Here is a 16,180-nt window from a genome sequence, read left to right as displayed (position 1 = left end):
ACCCTTGTGGCAACCTTGACATATGGCCTCCACTAGTTCCAAAGGAAACAGCCCAGGTGGTCCTACACTCAGTCAGAGAATCAAGGTTACATATGAAAACTTCCAAATTTGGTGTACTGCAAAAAATTTTAATTTTGAAATTAGTAAAAATATCTAAACATAGGTTTAAAGCATATTTTGCAGTGCTCTGATGTTTTGCACTATTCATGAAACTATGCATTGAACCAAACATATAGAGCAACCACTGCAAATTAAACAATTCAATCCTTCCATAAAAATTCCCAACATCAACATGCACAAGTTAGTTGATGAAGCCGATATCAGTTTAAAGTTAAACAGTGTATTTTAAAACAAAAAACTAATTCAAAAGAGCATTGTCTGTGAAACGTCCAGAAATAAAACATTTTGTTTTATTCAATAAAAAATAGTTATCTGAGCTTGTTAAACAAGCATTTTAGTATACCGCTGTGGCAATTAGTAATTACAATAAAAAATGGAATAAGGAATGTGTTTGTAACACCCATGTGTTTGTAGACCTATTCAAATTAAGTGCCATCCTTCCAATCTATTATAATGTAAATATGCTGCAGATGATTGTATATAATGTAGATTAGGTTTTGAGCATTACTCTTCTGCTTCATCACCAAGTCATCAGTCTGCTTCTTCTTGGTTTATTCTTCACTTGAGTCTTCTAAGGCATGCCCACTTCTTCTAATATTCATTTGTCATTTGTTATACTGTGGTAGCAGTTTCTATGAATCGACTCCCAGGACTTTCTTCATGTGCTCATAGACCACATAGGAGATACTAACAGCAGGAATGACTTTCAGGAAGTTGGGGGCAATGCCACGGTACAGACCTGGGACACCCTCTTGGGTCACTATGTGCTTGAACTGACCCACCATGGATAGCTTTGGAGCACCTTCTGTGGAAGCTGCAGAGACAAAAGCACAGGATACCATTGGAGAAAATTAAAGAATCCCCTAAATAGACGTAAGCAATCATCAATGATTTGTGTTTATGCTATCTAATTCCTGTCAGGGTTATCCTTACACACTGAAAACCATGGCAGAACAAAATAGTAATCTTATAAAAGTGATGTTCACAATCGTTTTAAAAATTCATTGTCACATGTTCCAGGACCTCACTCACCCTGTGCCTGCATGCGAGTACGGATAAGGGCCAGCGGGTAACTGGCTAACTGGCCACAGGTGCTTGACACAGTGCCACAGCCAAGCAGCACCAAAACACCAGGATCAGCTGAACCCATACAGTACCGCTGCAACCAGGCATTTTTCAGAGTCTGTGGGGAGAGGGAGAGAGAGAGAGAGAGAGAGAGAGAGAGAGAGAGAGAGAATTGGAGTGGACCATGAAATATTGTGGGAAGACAATGGACTTGAGTACAAACCTACAAACTTACCCCCTGATAGAAGACAGAATGAGCTAGGGTTTTCATGGAACGTATCGTATCAATGACGTGTGGCACTTACATGAACATACCTCATAAACAGCTAGATCAATGCCAGCATAAGGAATGATGCCAAGTGTGTTAGGTACATAGCCCCTATAGAAGGCTCGCACCCCTTCCTTATGAAGAATCTGCTTGGCGCAGTCTACCATCCCAGAGTACTGCCCTGTCGTCCGTAGAGTTAGACGCGTCTTCAACACCTAGGAAAAAAAAAGAAGACATTTTTATTCAGTGAATCGCTCTAAATCGAAACGCGCGCCGTGATCGGAGACACGAGCGGCTAAAGCTTCCCAGTTCCCAGATTGTAGAAACAGTGGTTAAGGAACAAACCAGTAGAAACAGAATTACAGAAAACAGGATGATAATTATACTATTTTGAAGCAGAAGAAAATCTCTTTTTTTGTTAATCATTCCAATTTTCTCAATTTAATGGCACAAAATGCCAAATTTTATGATATTGCTCTACACAGCCATGTCCAATTTGATTACACAGCTGCCATGCAGATGCTTAATGGACATCCAGAGAAGCTTCCTGGAGGTAATGGTAAATGGCACACTTATATAGCGCTTGTATCCAATGCGCTTTAAACTGTGTCTCATTCACCCAGTCACACATACACTCACACACACACTCATACACCAATGGTAGCAGAGCTGCAAGGCGCTAACTTGCCATCAGGGGCAACTTGGGGTTCAGTCTTGCCCAAGGACACTTGGCATGTGGAGTCACGTGGGCCAGGAATCGAACCTACAACCCTACAACTAGTGGACAACCTGCTCTACCAACTGAGCCACAGCCACCCACAGAGGTGTCCACAGACACAATGTGTCACAAGTCCTGCTTAGGAGTTGTAAAGCTCTCAATGGTTTAGCACCAGCATATGAGCAATCTTCTAATCTCGTAAACATGTTTAGCCTGTTCTATGACATTTGCTCAGCTGAGACAGACCTAATGTTAATTCCAAAGATCACTCACAGTTTGTGGAAGATGTTTTTTTCTTATATTGGCCCTAGTGTTCCAGAGAAAAGAAAAAAAAAAAGAGTGCAAGCTCTGCACAGAACGTGTTTTAAAATCCAGATTAATAGAATTCTGGTTTCATGTTCTTTGCCCTTTTATGCTGTTAAATATCCTTAACATGATTTGTTGTAATGTGTGTGTGTGTGTGTGTGTGTGTGTGTGTGTGTGTGTGTGTGTGTGTGTGTGTGTGTGTGTGTGTGTGTGTGTGTGTGTGTGTGTGTGTGTGTGTGTGTGTGTGTGTGTGTGTGTGAATGGTGCCCTGCGATTGACTGGCATCCCATCCTGGATGAACTCTTCCACCTTGCACCCAGGGCTCCACATCCATTATAAATTTAATAGATTTATAGTTAATTAACTGAAGATTGTAGAATCACAATAATCAGTTCATTACTGTGTCTTTACTATATATACTTAAATAATAAATAATGTTTTGACTTTCTAATTTTTTAGATGTAAAGCAGTCTGAAACTCAAATAGTACAATATAAATAAAGATTATGATGATGTTTATATCCACTTATTCCAAGTATATCCAAGTGCTATAGCACAGCAGTTAACTGGAAGCTGCAAAAATTACAAATAAAAATTATATTGACAGCAGCTTTTAAGAGCCAACTCTCTCTTATTCTTTCTCAGTCTCACTTTCTTACCTCCATGGGGTAGATGATAGACTGAGCAGTGGCTCCAGCCAATGAGCCAGCAACAAACCTCTCCTGAACCCTCAGTGTGCCCCCTTCCTTGGTGCCTCGAATTAGCCACTTTATCTACAGATATGAAAGGATATGACATGACATATAAGAAGATGTTTAGAAATGTTAAATTTTGTAAATATGTGAATTTATAAGACTGCAGGAGATCAGTGAATGCTATTTTTGCAGTAATGAAATGAAGAAGGAGTTGAACGAGATAACTTAAGTTGTAGAGGATCACAAATTAAATTGAAATTGACACTATGACATCAATGAATCAATTTGAACTGGTTTCATTACCCCACTGGATTGACACTAAATGGTCACTGTATTACTTACATACCACTGACCATTTCCCAAAACTGTGTATATATATATTGACCTGTTTCAGTCATGTGATGTTTTCTTGTGGCAGTTTCCTTCAAAACTAGTGATTCCCCTGTATCAAAGTCATCATGAGGGTTCAAATACCATACTTCAGATATATTGAGACTGAGAAACACTTTCTGTGTGTTTCTGAAGTGTTAATACTGCTTCTTGATGAGGAAGAGACTCATTAGATACTGTTCTTTAGGCGGTTGAGAATGAAAATCACTCTTGTACTGATAATGTTCCTTACTGAGGATAGAAATCGCTCAACATTCTGATACTACTCTCTTGAGAGTGATAAAAGTACTCATGTTACTGACATTGAACAGTTTTAAGGATAACATTGGCTCATAGTCTTAATGCTGCATTTTGTTGGGTGTAGATGTTGAACTCCATGTTGCTACTTCACAAATGTCCACAAAGACACTTCTCTTAGGGGACTTGGTGCTTGTCAAATGGTATTTAATGAAAGAAGACACTTCTTGACCTGCCTTCAAGTATGCCTATACAAACACTTTATGGTGCTCACCAAAGCAAATAAACAGTTGGTCAATGACCTGACTCCTGATAGTCACTTTACTTAGACCTAGGGCTGGTCTGGTGACATTCTTTCTGATAAGCATAGACAAGTTGATAGGGTTTTTGATATACTTCAGCATCAAATTCTTTTGAATGAATGCTCGGTTTGGCCACAGTGTGACATTTAAGTTGGATATGGAACACTGATAATGTGTGACAACCAATAACACAAGCAATTCACCTACTACTGACTGTAGTGACAGCCAGTTGTTGTTTTTTTAAAAGCTGATGTCATAGTTTAATTTTCCACTTGTTCATATGACATAAGCTTCTTATTACCAATTCAGGGTCCACTGTGGGATCACTGTTTCGCATGTAGGTTGGATACATTCTGCACATTCAGAAACATTTAAGAAAAGTTTGGACTAATTTATGTTTCCATCAATCTGTAACCTGTTCACAGCCAGTGCTGCCACACTGTTAGTGTAGACTTAGAAGGACCCACTTTTAGTCAGCTCTAAAACATTGTGTGATAAGATGCTGTTGCTTACATAACCGGTATACAGAGCATGGGGCCATGCCAAAAATTTCAAGGTCTGCTTTGCCACAATTGCCTGCTCAACTGGGAGAGTATGCCTTCTTGTGCATCTGAGTATAAGCTTATGGATCTGGGTATAGGCTCGCAGCACATTTGCTCTCTGATTGTTTCAGCCTGGTGGATATGCAGCTCTCTGAGAGAGGAGCATCTGCCCATTTCCAGAACATGTTCACCCAGCTGAATTTCACTTGTAATTTGTGACCCCCAATAGTTAATGTAAAATACCACCATGGGGTTGTTGGTCTGCACTAGTACATTAGACCGTTTAGGAGTTCCTGTTGAAGTGCTAGCGACACAGCTTTCATTTAAAAAGATGGTGATGTTGAGTCATAATTTATATGTTCCTTACACTTTCATTTATCCAACCCCCTTTTTGGAATCAGAAAATATATTGAAAAAAATTAGTTTGGCTTTGTGGTCTGTGCAACCATTCCTACAGTATTGCCTGTTTGTCTAGTACCAACTGCACTTCCACAATTAGTATAACCAATTGGCTTGTGCACCTCTGTTTGGTGATCGTTGATGATGAAACTGTAAATGACAGTTGAATACACTGTGGACTGTGCTCAGTAGCAACTGGTCTATTATCAAGCTCCAGTGATCTAGTTGCAGAGGGGATAACCATCACACCATCGGCCAAAGCTCCGGTTTAGAAGCTTGATAATGCCCGATGGGTGCGCTAATGTAGCTAACGTAGCTAACAAGGGAAGCTTGCAAGACATATTTGTCTCAGAGGCAAACGAGCAAGAGGCTCTTTTGTACATGCAGACACAAAATAAATAAAACACAGACACATATTGACTGTGAAGTGTCCTACCTGTTCATATGCCATAAACTTGATTGCAGACTCAGGAGCAATTTTGACAACATTTATGCCATTGCCCCTCCATAAGGACATGATACCCCCCTCCTGCACCATTCGCTGCAGTGCACACCACAGGCTAACACCTGCTGACCCATGAACCTGTAGCAAAAAGAAAACATGATTAACGGGAAACCTTAAAAGAAAAAAAAAAATAGAAAGTGCTGAAAGGAATTTGACAAAATAATCTTTACTTGAAGGAAAACATTGTGTCTGTGCAATGGAGCAGTTCTTGTTCATTGTCTGATCAATTGCTATTATTGACAAATTATCCAAACCAAAAGGAATGAACATAATTCACTTGAACGTAATTAGTCAAAAGATTAGAGTATGCATAATGGGCCAAAACATGATTATTCTCTCATCATATTTTACTATTGGTAAACTCACCAAAGCAATAGTAAGAAAGAACTGCGACCAAATGATCTGTTTTTACCTGTAGGAAAACCTTAATTCTGTCTAGCGGAGCAGTTCCAGTTCTGGATACAGCTCCTGCAATTGCGCCTGCAACTAACTGCCTCCAGACCAATCCTGCCCTCCGCTCCCGTTCAGAAAATTCATCTGGCACTGTCAGGTGTTCTCCAATATCAAGAATCTACAGCAACATGTATCAAAATATTTTTCTTTGCCAAGAAGGATTAAAACAACAAATGATCTTGTGCTTTTGAGAAACTAACCAAAGAGTGCTTCCAAAAGTGGGCAATTTCCTCCATTTTGTGGAATGGATTGAACAGGAAATGATCTCGCCATTCATTCCAGTTGATGGTCATTGAGCCATCTCTGTCCATACTGAAAATCAAGCAAACAAAACAAAGAGCGAAAACAGATTTGCCAGCGATCATAAAAACTCATCACGACTTAGATCTGTGATGAGAGATTGTTCATTACTAAAAAGATGGGATTTGTGGGTCTTTCCTTAATCACGAACCTTTGCAGTATCCTGGAGGCCTGCTCAATTGACACTTTAACACCCAGACTTTGCAAAGACTGCTGGATATCTCCTACATCTATATGACCTAAATAATGGCAAATCAGATCAACAATGTTGCACATCAAATACTATATAAAGAATATCATAGTGTATCAATGATTAAACTGCTCATCCATCAAATTAACCACAATATTCAAGGTTTTCTTATTTGTTTGATCATTTAGGACTTTCCTCTGGGAGCATCCGTTCTACTTCTGGAAACCAGTGTCTTCTTATTATTTATCAGATCATTTGATATGGTCAAATAAACTATCAGTATCAGAATATTGCACAACATAGCTTTTGATGTCTGATATCTATGTGCCACTTTAACATTATACTTCATTATTCAAGGAAACTATACAAAGACAGTAGATAAGATTAGTGTCTAAAGTGTTTTTATTTTCCTTTGTGTGAACAGCATTACAAACCATCATTGTTGTTGTCCAGACTGTGGAACATGAGTCTGAGCTCTTTCTCTTGTGTGCGCAAATACTGGGTGAATTCTTCAAAATCCAGTTGTCCATCAAGATTGGTATCACTCACACGCACTATCTGCAGGAATGAAAGGCATCAGTCAGGGAGGAGTGAGAAGTAAGGGTGAGGCAAGACAAAGAAGCTTTGAAGGAAGAAGAAGCAGGACTGAAAGGCGTATGTGATATGCATATGGTGTTTTGTAAAGGACAAAGGGCTAGGCATAGTTTGACATCAGTTGTTTGAAAATATTGTCAGTATTTATATTATATAGTTAATTAGGTTTAAATTGGAATTTATATTGGCTTTCACACTCCTTTAATTTGTACATTTTAATATTGTATTAAAATGCTGTATTTGCACATCAACAGACATTCATAAGTAGAAATGTACCAGGAACCGGACCGAAAACATGGATGCCATAACTCATAATTCAGCCATTATTTAAAGAAAAAAAACTGTTTAATGAGTATCAAAATCAAAATACATTTAACATGTATTCAACCGCTGTCATATAATTTAATATAAGGCCATTTCATTATTTAATGTATGAAAGAGGAAAAGTGTATAAAAGTGGCAGACTATGAACTATGATAAGCAGCTTTCTCTTTGCAGCAGTTACCCAAGCACATTGTGCACTAGTGTTAATCTCTCCTTTTGCATTACAGCACATGACTAACACAGTCACAACCTGACAGCATGGCCACAATGTTGACACAGACGTTACCCATTTCCATCAGAGACAAATTGTCTCCAAATGATGTCCTGCAGTGAACGAGCATCCTATCTGTGGTGAACTCTCGCACCCTGTACCCGGTGTTCACAGGACAGGTTCCTGATGCCCCATGACCCTGCCCAAGATAAAGTGGTTACTGAAAGTGAATGAATGAATATAGACAATCTGTTGGTTTCTATGAACTATGTTTCTATGTCATTTGTGTGTGTGTGTATTTAGGGTAACTTTGTATCAGCATTACGCAGAGGACTAGCACTGTGGTATTCTTAAAAACGATTGAAGTATTCCTGTTTGTTTCTTTGCAGAGTACAAATAGCTAAGTCCTCAATGTATGACCTTCACGTCAAGTGGATAGCCTATAACAGTTCAACACGCTTGTCCTCTGGTCATTCCCATCAACCCAAGTGACCCAAGTCACTTGGCAGTCCACTCAGTTGTACAGCCATAGTTAGATATGTAACCTATCATTCTATTTCCTTCTGTACTGGACAACCCCCCAGGGTGGTTTCCTTTGGAACTAGTGAAGGCCATATACCCCATTTGTTTTGTAACATCCTGATAGATGCACCTCATCAGATAATAATGAACAGCACTCATAAATAATTTACGTACCATACTGTGACAGGTTAGGGTGTGGTGTAGCAGGAGTATGCAGCGGGAGTGTGGGGGAGTTTGTAAATTAATGTGGCACACTGTCTGTACACCGTAAAAGCGATCTGCAACAGTGTTCATCATCCACAAATGGACAGGTTAGTGGAGTGCTTTATCAAATGCTTCAGAACATGATTCTTAAGTTTGCGTACAAACATAGCCAAAATTGGAACAAATGGTTTGAAAGCCCCATTATTTGTAGTCCGGGAGGTTCCCCAGGCCTTCATGGAGGTTTCCCCTTTTTAACTATTATATGGATTATATGGGCAGAAGCCCCGCAGAGTGTTGCACATGATTGAAAAAAAACTGTGAGGAAAGTCCAACACCTAGTAAAAATGAGATTCAATATATCTTGGACCTGCAAGTAAAACTCCACATATCATCACGAGTCATTTATCATGGGAAAATTTGCTCCAGGCCCAAAAACAGAGCAACACATTCAGTAACAGCTGATAATAAACATTCAGTAATAGCTGAACTCAACTCAACTCAACTGAGCTGCTGGAAAGTTGCCAATATTGCAAGAAGTCCACTGTGTCCTTGAGCTGCATAGCGTTATACATACATTTATTGAAAATGAAAATCACTCAAAGTGTTCACACTGGTCCATATTGGTGATCACACAGCTATGACACATTTCAGATAAATATTGCTCACCACTGAGAATGAGAATCAGTCGAGGTTCTGATACTGGGAAAATGCGCAGGTGTAAAATGATGTCTAAATGTAATCTGTTGCCTCACATATTTAGTTTGTGTCTCAGACAGAAGGAGAAAATCATTGAGCTTGAGTGGCCTTTCCAGGTACCAGCAGTAGATGGTCCAGAGTGTTTTCACCGCTCAAATTTGTCTTATCATTTGTGTTTAGCAACTTGAGTGATTTGCAACACCCTGTTTTTAAGACTCATATAGCCCAAAGTGCTTTCCCTGTGATAACTGTGCCCAGTGCATCTATGTGCCATTGTGGTCAGTATGCATGTACTTTTATCAGATAGCAGCTTCAGTGCACTCAAATATACATAAGTGCATGTGAGGCAGCTGCACTAAGCTCCCCTGAGCTCTGCACTTAATTGCACTGTTGCATTTCGGTCCTTGCGTGTGGCCCATGCTCTCTGCCAGCTTCTCTAATTTGGGTTTGAATGCATGAAGTCACTCGCGCTTCATTTTCCACTGATGGTCCAAGTCTTCTGTCCATTTCTGTTCCTGCCACAGTAGTATTGCGAAGGAGCTTACCTTTTTCTGCCTAGTGGGATCTGCAGCCATACCTGCTGCTCACGTCACTCAGCAGCATCAGAGGAATGTAAGGAATAGTCAGCAGTATTTCTATTGCCCGTGAAGTGCAATTTTGCAAGCTGTTATCAGCATTGTGCTGTAGTTAGGGCAATGCTCTGTAAGTGCTTGTCAAAGATGCTCTGTTTCCAAACAATTTGGGCATTAATCATGTCCATCATCCAATTCCATTTTGGCTGGGGAGAACAAACAGCTCGCCATCCTGCCCTGAAATACAGGAGGTCGTGAAAGTTGACAAAGCTTAACAATTTACAATCAATCATGGACTTAATTTAAGTTTATAGAGCCCACACTTCTAACAAGCCAACTCAAACAATGGGCTATATGTATTCTAAATACACAGTCAACTGTGGCAAAATAAAATCAAATACTACAGTTATCATCACCCAAGGTACATCCACACACTCTCGGCTGATGGTGCAGATTTAACAGTAACAGGATTAGACTTATTAGCATAAAACAGGATTAAAGCGCTATACTCAGCATCTTTAAATCCACTTCCTCACTTCTTTGACAGATAGGAGCATGGCGACGAGCATGACGTACTGTAGTGGAGACCGTTTATAGGCTACCCACATGGGGTCATGGTCATGAATTGACGATTTTGATACTGGTTCTCTGCAAGGAAACAAACAAACTAGGAAAGTGAAAGAAAGTACAACCAAGCAAGTTGTATCAAAGGACTCAAGTGACTCAGACAAGCAAAACTACCTTGTGTGCACAAGCATTTTCTCCAAAATAGCCCCAATAGAGCTATGGTAGAGTACATTATCCAGGACATTGTTACAACTGTGAATCTAATTCTAACAGGCAAATCAATTACACAGTTACTGTTTAAAATGTTCAATTGAAATTTACACTTAAATCGGGTCTCAGATTGTGGGAGAACAGCATGTGAAATACACATTAAAGCTATGGTTGTTTGAACCTAAACAGAACTGGTGAGTTGAAACAAGTGAGCATAAACTCGAGCAGTGCTACTTCAGATACTGTTCATGTTAGTGTTACTTAACAAGCAATTTAACCGACATGTTTCCTCATCGAAAACAAGTTTTAAACGATGTGTCGCTTATATATCCTTCCCCATATTATCTGTGGAAGACGAACAAGTCTCTCCTTGTGTTTGAGGATTATTTACCACCTAATTGTCTAATTGTAAAATGAGTTAAATTGCATAACATTGGTTGTTCTATGTGTGTTGGGGAAAATAAAAACACAACGTATATAAAAACGATTACAGTAATGCCTGTTCTTGCCTAATGATGTGTATGAGGTTGGTATAAATGTGAGAAAGTGAAAGGATAGAGAGAACATCTTCAAGGCAAGCTGTCAGCATGGCAGTGGTAGTGTTACTGCACAGCAGGATCGAACCTGAAACCTTAACAGTTTCACACCACTAGAACATTAGACAGTAGATCTCTGAATTATTCAGAAATCTGAGCTTGTGTTTGGGTTGCAAGTTGAGAAGTTACACGTGCTCTCATCCTTCTGTTATCCAAAATAGCTTCATGCTATTTCTAGTCTGCAATCACACTACTGCTTTAAACAGATTACCTGTGGGGCCACCCCTCGACCCAGTTTTTAAATGATGAGGGCAGCTCTTTTAGTGTTAGCTAGTTCATATAAACAGAACTAGACTTTGCTGCATCCCCCCTAACCCTTTTTTTTTTTCTTTTTTTTTCTTTTTTTTTTCTGATTCCTTCGAGTCAATTAACAGGTTAATTGGCAGCCGGAAGTCTCAGCCTGGTCTTGGGTCCCGTGTTAAAAGTCTGAAGATGGCTCACCTCGTCCACGTCACTGCGGACGACCCCCCATGCTGCGAGTCCACTGCGAAGTTCGTTAATATCTATCCTCCCGTCTTTATTCCCATCGAGCTGGTCGAACAGCTCAGCCCATCGCTTCTCCCGCTCAGTTTCTGAAGCGCTGTCATCTTGACAACGAGCCCGGGTCCAAGCGAAAGGCAGCCGAACCCTCGCCTCTCCCATGTGAAACACTTGAGCTTTCTCAAGTAATAGGATTTATTACCGAACCAGGGGAAATTTCGACTGCACTGATCCAAACTCTGTTTACCTGATGCCTGGTGCACGGGAATGCTCCTGTACTGTAACTCTGCTCCGATTATACGAGCTTTAATCCTGTACCCGGTCCAGTGTACACTACATGCCCCATGTAATATTAATCCCCGTATCACTTGCACTGATTCTCCTACAGACGCGGAGGTGAGTTTACCGCAGAGACTGCGCTATATGATGATGAGAGATCGCTGCGTTATTGCCAGCCGGGTCTGAAGAGCGGATCCCTGACACTCAGCCATAGGGACTGTTAAAACTCGTAAAGATTTCTCTTCAGCTGAAACCAATAAACGAAACCGACGTTACTGAGTCTGTTTAATCTCGTTATCTCTCATCTCCCTCCGTCCTCTGTCTTGCGCAATGGAGTGAGTACTCTCTCTCTCTCTCATTCTCTCTGTCTCTCATTCTCTCTCTCTCTCATTCTCTCTCTCTCTCATTCTCTCTCTCTCGCTCTCTCTCTCTCAGAGCGACCTGAGGGTCGGGATTAAAAATAAGATTTCCTTATTAGTGGTGCTTGCAAATCATTACTATTGTTCTCTTGCATAGCCAACTTATAATAATAATAATAATAATAATAATAATAATTAGTAGTAGTAGTAGTAGTAGTAGTAGTAGTAGTAGTAGTAGTACACCAAAATAGACCCATGAATGAGGTGTCAAATCGACCCCCTTATTGAGGAAAGGTGTGCTATGACTTTTCTGCCTAGCTTTAAAAGTATTGGCACCCTACACGGCCAGCTCTAAAAGTATTGGCACCCTATCTGTCCAGCCCTAAAAGTATTGGTGCCCTATCTGTCCAGCTCTAAACGTATTGGAACCCTATCTGTCCAGTTCTAAGCGTATTGGCACCCTATCTGGCCAGTTCTAAAAGTATTGGCCCCCTATCTGTCCAGCTCTAGACGTATTGGCGCCCTATCTGTCCAGCTCTAAACATATTGGCGCACTATCTCTCCAGCTCTAAAAGTATTGGTGCCCTACATGGCCAGCTCTAAAAGTATCGGCAAGTACACATGTACCTGCTCTCCCCTTATACAGCTGTGGATGAGTAATAATATATAATCTCATTATCCAGTATCACCCAAAAGAAAATGGGTTCCAGTTTAAGTCTGGTTCCTCTCACAGGTTGTTCCTCATGTTGTCTGCTCTGGTTTGGTCATTAGGGATCTAAACATTTCTGTAAAGCTGCTTTGTGATAGTGTCTATTGTTAAAGGTGGTATACAAATACAGTGGACTTGAATTGTGTTGAATTGAATTGTTAAGTGTACCTGTAAAAAAAAAAAAAAAAAAAAAAAAAAAGGTATATAAATAAACCATAGTTACATATTAGAGTAAAGATTTACTCCATGCATGTTTAGGTAAAATATGTTTTACAGGGTATCATGTAAGTGACAATCAATGAAAAGGAAAGGTAAAGTTTGGTACATTTTATTCTAAGAGTGTAACATTCAGCTGTATGCCTAGTTTGTACCCTGTCTCAGATGTCAGGTTTTAAGGTGTATAAATAAATGGAAAACGCAGAATAGTTCAGTGCACTGGTTGTTATTATTAGACTGCACATGGATTAGCAGATGTGACGTAGATCTACAGTGTAGTGACGAAGTACAAATGATTGGAAACAAATGAATCAGCGCTCATGGCATTGGACAAGATTAAAAGGGGAAGCCGTGAGAAGGAGTACAGTATGTGACACTGCACTGAACTAGGAGCATTAATAGAGTGCCTGAACAAATGATTTTGTGTTATTTCAAATTAATGTTTTGACTCAGTATGTTACAGAATGTTATAATACAACCAAAGCACAGGTCATGGCAGATAGTTGAGACGTAACTGTATTATCCACACAACAGTGGGTGGATTAACAGCATTTAACGTAATAATTAACTGGTAATTCAGAGACTGTAGTTGAGAAGCAATGAATGACATAATCTGCAAAGACAGTCCATATACCACCAGTGTCAACTCCATAGACCTGACATTACATACTGCAGTCAGTTTAGTGGAAAGAGAAATATGATTAAACCCCAGATATAGTTATTAAATACACAAGGGTATATGTCAGTCTTTGCCACATTTTTAGTTAGTACATAAACAATAGCAATAATGGTATGTGTAAACTCCTGTATTAAATTATATGGATGTAACTCTACGCCCAATTTGAAATAGAAAAACACCTATTTACTACTGAAAATATCATGAACCATTCGCAGGATGTAGGCAGATACATTAAAGACAGCCATAAAGAGAAGAATTATGTAAGCATATCTCAGAGGGTTCACCATGAATTGCAAATAACTTTTGCATTGAAATAACAGAAAGGATAGGGTACATTTTGAAGAACTGCAATGAAGACCTTTGCAACCAATCAGATGTGACATGTGCTTGTGAAACTCATGTCATATGATACAGTTTCAAGGATCTCAAACATGCTTCTAAGTAACAATGGGACTCATTTCTCAATCTTTTAATAAAGTTGTGTGTACCTTCGAACTAAGGGTGTAAGTGAAACAAAAATATCAATGGCACAGGAGCTTTCTGTTGGCTGAATTAGTGCTGTCCAATAATCTGTGTGTTTCTCTCTCTCTCTCTCTCTCTCTCTCTCTCTCTCTCTCTCTCTCTCTCTCTCTCAGTGATCCTGACCCCTTCTGCTCTCTGGACCTGCCTAATCCATCCTGATGCCCTATTTCAGGTTGAAGTTCTCATCACCTGAAAACCATTCGCTATACAGTATTCGCTAAAGCTCTATTCCATGATCGCTTTAGGGCTGCAATCTCCACAAACAGTTATGCACTCAATTCTCCATCAGTTGAAAACTTCAACAAAATAGAATTCATGTGTAAACTACTGTATATTGAATTTAATGGTTACAAAAATTCTCTTTCTGACCATGTAATATACAGAGCTATAGAAGGGAAATATTTATAATTGCACTATTCATTATCACCCAGATGAGGATGGGTTCCCTTTTGAGTCTGGCTCCTCTCAAGATCTCTTCCTCATATCGTCTCAGGGAGTTTTCCCTTGCTACCATTACCTCAGGCTTGCTCATTAGGGATTAATTAATAAATTAATAAATGTAAAATTTATATCTTGAATTTATATATTTCAATGAAGCTGCTTTGTAACAATGTCCATTGTTAAATGTGCTTATACAAATACAATTGAATTGAATTGAATTGAATTGAATTGAATTGAATTCACTGCTGCAGAGGATGGCCTCACATGAACAGCCTAATGATCAATGAGATTACCGTGGATGGTACCACTTAAAAAAGATGGCTTAGGACTGCAATTGCTATGAACAGCTTTGTACTCAAGTCTCCATCATTGAACAGCTGATAACTTCAACAAAATAGACTTCATGTGAAAACTATAATGAATTCAGAAATAACTGATGCTTATATTCATAAGTTCCTGGTTACATAATTGCACTTTTTGACTATATAGTATACAGTTCTGAAGACAAGACATGGCTCAAGCAGCAGTATGTTTTAAGGGTCTTGGGTTGTGAACATAACGCAATTTTTTTTTTCAGTCAATCACCGACATTGGATAGGAACAGTTATACTGTCTCAATCTTTAATCAAATCTTATTTATTTATTCAGTTAGTTAGATGTTTAACTGTTCCTAAGTTCCTCCCTTTGTGTATTCATGTTGCTCCATGTTTGCCTGGCTTGCTACCTCAAGTCTTTATTTGCCTATGTTAATTAGGCTGAGCCTGCTTTGTTCTTTGTGTACTTGTGACCCCATGAGTTTGCCCTTAACTCCTGGATATTCAAAATCACATTTTGGCAGGCAAATTTAGAAGGCAAAATTGTGAAACACCAAAATGTTGAAACATTCAGATATCTAGACAGGATTAAACTTAGATTTTTCATCATCTCCACACTGTAAAAGCGGATACGTTCATTTAACTCAAATCATGTGAGGAAACTAATTACCTCAAAATCTTTAAGTTGGTAAATCAATTTCTATAAGCCAAATACACTTAAATATAACAAGTTTGAGTAGAATTTTTGTTATATTTAAGTGTATTTGGCTTAAAGAAATTGATTTATCAACTTAAAAATTTTGAGGTAATTAGTTTCCTCAGATGTTTTGAGTTAAATGAACTCTCCGGTTTTACAGTGCAGGATTTGAGATTTGGGATATTCTGCTACCCTGTATTCTCATTATCTGTCTGAACATCATATGAGCAACATATTTATGAGTACATTTTCATTATGTTGCCTAGAAGAAAACTTACCATATTGGTTATACAAATAATCTTAAAACAGCTCATTTGGAAGTTGATATAGTGTCTGAAATGGCTATAGAATCAATAGCACTGCTGCTACTGCAGATCTGTAGTTGTATCACTCAGGCAACTCACAGCAATACACCGCTCTAAAATATAGCCCTCCAGCCCAATATCCAATGGTTCATAGAATTTTACTCTATGGTCTTGGCTAGGTTTGTAAGTGTAGT

General features: G+C 39.1%; 1 protein-coding gene across 1 annotated transcript; it reads right to left on the bottom strand.

The window, feature by feature from the left end:
• Positions 1-212: 212 nt before the first annotated feature.
• On the bottom strand, positions 213-12,057 carry slc25a23b (solute carrier family 25 member 23b). The gene is made up of 10 exons (XM_017484943.3): positions 11,427-12,057; positions 6,924-7,047; positions 6,451-6,538; positions 6,200-6,311; positions 5,959-6,117; positions 5,478-5,624; positions 3,136-3,249; positions 1,501-1,668; positions 1,153-1,303; positions 213-934 (listed from the first exon to the last, which is right to left on the bottom strand). The coding sequence occupies exons 1-10, from the start codon at positions 11,625-11,627 to the stop codon at positions 753-755; spliced, it is 1,446 nt and encodes a 481-aa protein (XP_017340432.1). The 5' UTR covers positions 11,628-12,057; the 3' UTR covers positions 213-752.
• Positions 12,058-16,180: the final 4,123 nt, after the last annotated feature.

This window comes from Ictalurus punctatus, chromosome 2 (assembly GCF_001660625.3).
Source record: "Ictalurus punctatus breed USDA103 chromosome 2, Coco_2.0, whole genome shotgun sequence".
Classification (NCBI taxonomy): domain Eukaryota; kingdom Metazoa; phylum Chordata; class Actinopteri; order Siluriformes; family Ictaluridae; genus Ictalurus; species Ictalurus punctatus.
Note: the sequence above shows the minus strand (reverse complement) of the source record. Positions and strands in the feature narration are given on the sequence as shown.